The sequence below is a fragment of the Nelumbo nucifera genome, chromosome 2 (assembly GCF_055504915.1).
Source record: "Nelumbo nucifera cultivar China Antique chromosome 2, China Antique-T2T, whole genome shotgun sequence".
NCBI lineage: Eukaryota > Viridiplantae > Streptophyta > Magnoliopsida > Proteales > Nelumbonaceae > Nelumbo > Nelumbo nucifera.
The window spans coordinates 30,469,099-30,475,922 of record NC_142650.1 but is presented as its reverse complement, the minus strand read 5'-3'; the positions used below and the strand labels follow the sequence as shown (position 1 = coordinate 30,475,922).

The following is a 6,824-nucleotide window of genomic DNA, read 5'->3' as shown; positions in this document are numbered from 1 at the left end:
TTCACAGCTTCTTGATTAGAGGGGAAAGAAAAAGCCATGCATCGTGGCACTAGAAAAGTAATGAAATGGGTAGAACAGATGGAAAGGGTAAAACGTAACCCTACCATTCTTTAGACTCTACAATCAGCATAAATAATAAAACAATGTTAATATTCATGTCAAGTTGGTCATCCACTAGAAAAGTAATGAAATGGGTAGAACATATGGAAAGGGTAAAACGTAACCCTACCATTCTTTAGACTCTACAATCAGCATAAATAATAAAACAATGTTTAATTCATGTCAACTTGGTCATCCTTATGTTGTCAAATTTCTGCAGGCTTACAGGACCAAAATAAACCTATAGAAATACATCTGATGCATCATTTTGGGCATTATTTCAATTATAGGAAGCATGGAGTGACATACCATGCAGCAACCCAATTTCACCGTTGAATTATTTGCCCTTATGCAGATACCCTTGATGCTGAAGGTACCACAATGCACCTTCTGCTGCATGCTCTGCTGCAGCTTTCTTCTTTCCACAAGGAGCACTAAAGCACTCTAAGACCAAATTGGCTTCTTCTTCTATCTCCACAATGACCTTGAATGTGAACCTATGCCATATTCAGAGTAAAACTAGCTTGCAAGATACTCAGTAGTGATGCAAGTTAATTATAATATCCCTAAATTTAATTCCAAAGCATCTGTTCAATGTGAAGTAGTAGTTCAAAACTTCAACTGATAATTTAATTCACCACCCCTTCATTGTCTGAGGCTGTGTATGGGAGCAAGGTTCAAAATATTGATACACCCGCGAATTGATACCCTTTTCTTAACCATTTTTTTTTATTTTTTTCAAAACCGGTTCAGGGGGGCCGGTTTAGGGCTCCTCGATACTTTGAACCTTGTATGGGAGTGCTTTTTCTTTCTAAACGGGCTTTTGAACAAGCACTTTTTGATTAAGTGCTTACTTAGATAAGCACATTTGAGTGTTTGGTTAATGTTCTAAACAGGTCTTCTCTTTATGAAAAGGCTTCTCCAAAACATAGAAGGCCAAAAGCTCAGAATTTTTGGCTTCTTCTGAACGGACTTTTTAGGCTTTTTTACCAAACGCCAATTCAGGCTTTTTTGGGTGCTTTTGGCTTCTGATAAGCAATAAGCTCAATAAGCACTTGATATAAGCACTCCCAAACACATCCTGAGACTAAAGAAACTTGAGCACATTTGCTCAGTTGCTCTAGCATAAATGAAAAAGAAAAACAGAGCCAAATGGGTTCAAGCCCTTAAAACCTTGTAGTTACAAAATGCTATGGCTGTTTTGCTACACTTACAGCTTATGGTGGTCTGGTCCGTCTTCCTTCCAGCATTCAAAGACCGGAGGCTTCCAGTAATGGTAAGCACAAATCTCATATAAACGAGATTTTGCTGTTTTGTTTTGTTTAATACCTACAGAAAACACAAATACAAGAAAGAGTCTAGTTAGATCCAACTGATGAAGGATGGTGTCCATAGACTATTGAGGTATAATTATCTGCACTCCACAGAATGCTTTATCAGAATTCAGGACCATACCCAAATTCTGCGAGTCCCCCTCATTGATGCCAGATTCTCTAGTTTCCCTGCGACGCCCTTCGGGTTCCTCAGATGTAGTTACGGGCTGCTCACTGGCGTTTATGTTGTTGGGTCTCTGTTCAGTGGAAGCCAAAGAAGTGTCTGGGTCCTTCATGGGGTTGGGGTTAGGAATTTTGACATCTGTAGGCTTTCCATCGTAGCCAATGAGCTCGGCCTCCTGCTTTTGGCTTAACTTTAGAATGTCTTCTTCCCGTGAATTCCTGATTTTATAATCTCTAGCCTGCACAATCTGACATAATTGGCTCCTGAGAAAGATTTGATAAACCAGGAAGTTCATGACAACAAAATCTAGAAATTACTAAACTTGCAGCACTATGGTAATTGGTTCAATTCCAAAAACTTACCAACCAAACCAGACAATCAGAATCAAACATATTAAAATACCTCAAAGTTAAAACAAAACAAGTGCCAAACATCCCAAGATTCTGCAGTGGATGATGAACGTGTACTATCAGCACAATTGAAAGAGAGGGAATGCTCCAACTCTCACAGAAACTTCATCGAACACAAAGCAAGAAAGCCAAGAGATAACCTCAAGTAAAGCCCATCAAATCCCATGAATCAATTCCAACTCCCCCACACTCCCCCAAACAAATAAACAAAAATTTAAGTCACCCACCAAACAAAATCTGTCTCAATCCCAAACATGGAAAGCCCAGAGAATCTCACATCCCTTATGGGTGATATTCTCTCTTATAAGCCATAAGAGAAAGAATCTCTTTTACCTGTGTAGCAGTAGAACTGATGGGTTGTTCTTGTTCCATAAGGAATATATCTCTGAGATCATGTTTGAAATTTTCAGGAGATGAATTCGGTCCCTCCATGAATCAGAACAAGAGGAGAAGACTCTTCCTTCTCCGCCCATATTTAATATTTCACGACGTCGTTCTAACTTCAAAGAAAACGAGAATTCAGGCTCTCTTATCAAGCTTCACGAGTTGGTAGTTGGGACACTTTACTGTGATGCCACGTTTGCTTTGTCGAGGAGTATGGAGCCAAACAGAGCAGACTGAATAGGATCTTGGAGAAGAGCTAACCCTCATCAACTGTGAATCTGTGATAAATCTAACCAAGATTGGATAATTATGAAATCGAAAGAAAATACGGATATACAGAGCAATTTGTTGAAGCGGTGATCGTAATTAGACCTGTTCATGGGCCGGGTGGCCCGACGGGCCGGCCCGGCCCGGCCCAGCTTCCGGACGGGCTTGAACAGGCTTTTTGGCCCGCGGGCTTAACCTCGGGCCAAAAAGCCCGGCCCGCATAAAATTCGAGCCGAGCTCGGGCTTTGCCAAAATAGCCCGGCCCGAGCCCGGCCCGACCCGACCTAATATTAAACTTAAAATGAGTTATGCGATTATATCCATTTGAATAAATTTTTTGATTTAATAATATAAAATTGTGTTTTAAAATATAAAGGAAAAGGAATAAATACCATCTTGTAGCCTATTGTTCATTTAAATAGAAAAAAAAATACTATCTGAATTTTTAATTCTAATTTGAATAAGAAAACTTATTATTTTTTCAATTAGGTCGGGCTTCGGGCTTTTTATCAGGGCCGGGCTCGGGCCCAAGTTATAGTACCGCTGGTCGGGCCGGACTCGGGCTCGGGCCTAATATATTTTCATTAGTGACAAGTGAAAGCCCGGCCCGGCCCATGAACAAGTCTAATCGTAATCATTAGATTTCTTTCAATGAATAGTACTTGCAATTGGGCCTGGTGTCATTTTTTATCCTTAAAGCCACAATTCAATACCCAACGTGTAAATTTAATACTTGATCAAGTGACATTTGAAAAAACATAAATATCCTTAAACATCATTTAATTTATTTTATAAATCATCCAAATGTTGAAAAAACACTAATAAACTCAAATGCTGAAGTTTCTTATAATAGGGTAAAATACAAAAAACTCAAATCCAAATGTTGAAAAAGACATTTGTATGGTTTATAAAATATATTAAAAGTTTCTGATAATCATAAAAACTTTTCCTCTAATTTTATTTTAATAAATACTTCCTCTAAATTTTTGAAAAACTTGACAAAAACCTCCATTTCTTCACTTTTCAGATGGAAAAGGTTAGACTGATGTAGCAGTTTCTTCCAAATACCCATTCTACTCTTTTAAGCAACCCGTATAATATACGAATTAGACCTGTATGGTGCACGGGTTTGGTTGTACGGACTGGATCGGCTGGACCCGTCTTTTGTATCCAGGCTTTTCGAAAACAAGTCTCATTGACCGTGTAGGTCGTCTTCTTCTCTCGAACTGTCAGACGGGTCATGCGCCGACCCGATTAGTTTTTTGAGTGTTTTTACTTTTTTTTTTGGTTAAATCTTTGTTTTTTCACAATAAAGAAGACATTTGGCCTCCTACCTACTGTTTGCAATGGTTTGGAAGAGCTGAAACGTCCACGACCTATGAAACGTCTTTCTCTCTCTCCATCTATCTGCATATATAAAGGGTTGAAACCTTACTTCATCTTTGTCTTCCAAACCCATTTAATTTGTTTTTTCGGTCACCTTCTCTCTAGATTACTCTAGACAAGATGATGCGTTCCCCTGAGAAAGAGATTGGAATCAGTACTAATGGGTCTAACAATAATGTCCTCGCTGTGAACCGCAACTTGGACAATATCATGGGCATGCCACGCTCTGAGCTGCTTGCTTTGTCCAATAACGTCAGCTTGTCTTCGGATGATCAGATGCTTGAGCAACTACAGGCAACCATGGGCGGGCAGTGCTCACTACTACGTGGGTCGTTGCACCCTATCACCCTCAAGGTAATTAGGTGAAGCTTATGCTCTTCATGCTCTCAAGTTACATATGGATCATTGAATTTTAATTTCGTCGTACATGCATTCGTTCTTTGCAGTTTGAAGATGTGAGTTACAGTATAAAGCTGAAGAAGTCCGACGGATGTTGGTTTTCTACACTGGAACCCAAGCCTGTTGAATGCACCATACTCAACGGTGTTACTGGGGTTGTTCGACCGGGCGACCTCCTAGCAATGCTCGGCCCATCTGGTAGTGGGAAAATGATGCTCTTGATGGCCCTGGCAGGTAGGCTTCTGGGGAAGTTCTCCAGTAGCATCACCTACAATGGGCAGACCTTCTCTGGCTCCATAAAGCGCAAGATCGGGTTTGTGTCACAAGATGACATACTGTATCCCCACCTCACCGTGCTGGAGACGCTAACCTACATCGGGGAAGTTCTCCGGCAGCATCACCTACAAGCGGGTCAGTATTGGGCAAGAGATGTTGGTGAACCCGAGTCTGTTGTTGCTGGATGAACCCATGTCGGGGCTCGACTCCACCACCCCTCAGCGTATCATGGCAACATTGTAGGGGCTCGCAAGAGGCGAAAGAACGGTGATGATGACGATACACCAGCCATCGAGCCGACTGTATCGGATGTTTGATAAGCTAGTGGTGTTATCGGATAGGTGCCCGATATACAACGACGTCACATCTCAGGCACTCGAATATTTTGGTTCTATTGGTTACATACCGAGGGATAATCTCATGAATCTAGTTGATTTTCTACTAGATCTAGCCGGGGGTTAATCTCGGTTCTATCGGTTACACGGGTTGCTTAAAAGAGTAGAATGGGTATTTGGAAGAAATTCCTACATCAATCAATCTAGTTGCTTAAAATGAAATTAGAGGGGAGGTTTTTATGATTGTCAGAAATTTCAAAGAAGGTTTTTGTATTTTATCCAATACATTAAAGAGAGAATAACGTTGGTACATAAACTGTGGGTTGTGGTCCAGGGTCAAAATTTATAAGCTTAAAGTATTGTCAGATAAGTGCTAGATCGGAATTGATGCCAATTCACAAGTAGACATTAGTGCATTTCTATAAGTTGTCGTTTTTTTGAATGTTTCTAATTCATAAGTGTAAATAAAAAATCTGCGTTGGACAATTTCGTACCTTTCGTAACACTCAAAAGATATTTGTCTTTTTCAAATGCTATTTAACGGCTGATTAACTGCCGAAAAATTTCCCTTTCTTTATACTTGGGTCAATTAGCGGGTCCCAACAGCCAACATGAATGAATATGATCATGCATAATGGTGAGGATACGAATGACGTTGGAAGTGTATTGGGAGGATATCTTAAACTCTCTTTGTCATAGAGTTGAAGAGTCTAGGTGTTTAGGCTCAGGACGTTGGAGTGGAGACGGGATCTGTTCCTCACATCTGGCGCCTCATGCGTACGTCCTATCATTTTCTGTATTTATTAATTAAAATAGATATTAACAATGCATCGTGGATATGCCTGTGAGGCGCCTATTTGTGAGGAGCATATCCCATCACGTTGGAGTGTTTGAGTGTTCAAATAACTAAGAGAAGGTGGTACAAAACTGGAATTCAGAAAAAGTACAAAATTTGATGAGCATTTGATGTTAATTATTGTGGAAATCAGAAAGTATCTCATCTTTTTATTATTTTTTTTAATTTTTATTTTGTTGTGAGTTCAGTCATGATCCTTTGGAGAGTTGAAAGAAATGAATGTTGCAGAAACAATGAGAAGAGGGAGAAGTAAGGCTGCAACTTGGGCTGGGTTGGCCCAAACCCAACCCTAATCTAACATGAAAAAGTCGGGTTGATGTTCGGGTTAGGGTTAGGGTTGAAATTCATGAATCCAACTTTATTTTGGGTTGGGTTAGGGATGATCCCTTATACAATCCGATCCAACCCGAACCCGACCCTATAGTATATGCCATATATAAATATATGTTATATATATTATATCATACATTGATTTGTTTAGATGTATGATAGTTGTATAACCCTTACTACATACTATCATGTCTTTCTTTTAAGATAATTATTTCATTTAATCCCAAATGAAAAGACTAAAACCTTAATAACATATTTTATTCTTCATTTCCTCTCTAATGTTTGCTGCCCATAAAAGATCTATCATAAGTCATAATTCATAATTCATAATAAAATATAGTCATTTCAAACACTTATTTTTCGAATTTTGTACTAAAAGAACTAATAAAAACATCAACAAACAAATACTAATAAAACATAGGATTAATATAGTTAAAATTGAGTTAAGATTTGAGCATTGAGAATCCAGGGCTATCAAGTATTGGGGGAGACCGGGAGAAATGAGGAAGGAAGGGATTCAAAGAAAGAGAACTGAATATTAGGAGATTAATTATTGAAGGTGATTAGGAGGTAGTGGTAAATTGG

General features: G+C 39.2%; 1 protein-coding gene and 1 pseudogene across 2 annotated transcripts; one reads left to right on the top strand and one right to left on the bottom strand.

Annotated features, from left to right (window-relative positions):
- Window positions 1-132: 132 nt before the first annotated feature.
- LOC104603369 (endoribonuclease Dicer homolog 4-like) lies at window positions 133-2,664 on the bottom strand. Of its 2 annotated transcripts, none has more exons than XM_010267386.2 (4): window positions 2,340-2,664; window positions 1,555-1,834; window positions 1,314-1,428; window positions 133-596 (listed from the first exon to the last, which is right to left on the bottom strand). In XM_010267386.2, the coding sequence occupies exons 1-4, from the start codon at window positions 2,436-2,438 to the stop codon at window positions 437-439; spliced, it is 654 nt and encodes a 217-aa protein (XP_010265688.1). In that variant the 5' UTR covers window positions 2,439-2,664; the 3' UTR covers window positions 133-436. The 2 variants fall into 2 exon arrangements, with proteins under 2 accessions (XP_010265688.1, XP_010265687.1); XM_010267385.2 differs by having other exon boundaries at window positions 1,555-1,843; window positions 2,340-2,659.
- A 1,499-nt stretch (window positions 2,665-4,163) lies between these two features.
- On the top strand, window positions 4,164-5,180 carry LOC148802037 (ABC transporter G family member 21 pseudogene; annotated as a pseudogene).
- Window positions 5,181-6,824: the final 1,644 nt, after the last annotated feature.

Coding starts and splice junctions, on each gene's coding strand:
- LOC104603369 (XM_010267385.2), bottom strand. CDS start 2,438: ATGGAGGGACCGAATTCATCTCCTGAAAATTTCAAACATGATCTCAGA. Junction 1,844..2,339: donor TCAGTTCTACTGCTACACAG/GTAAAAGAGATT, acceptor CAATTATGTCAG/ATTGTGCAGGCTAGAGATTA. Junction 1,429..1,554: donor GGGGGACTCGCAGAATTTGG/GTATGGTCCTGA, acceptor TGTTTTCTGTAG/GTATTAAACAAAACAAAACA.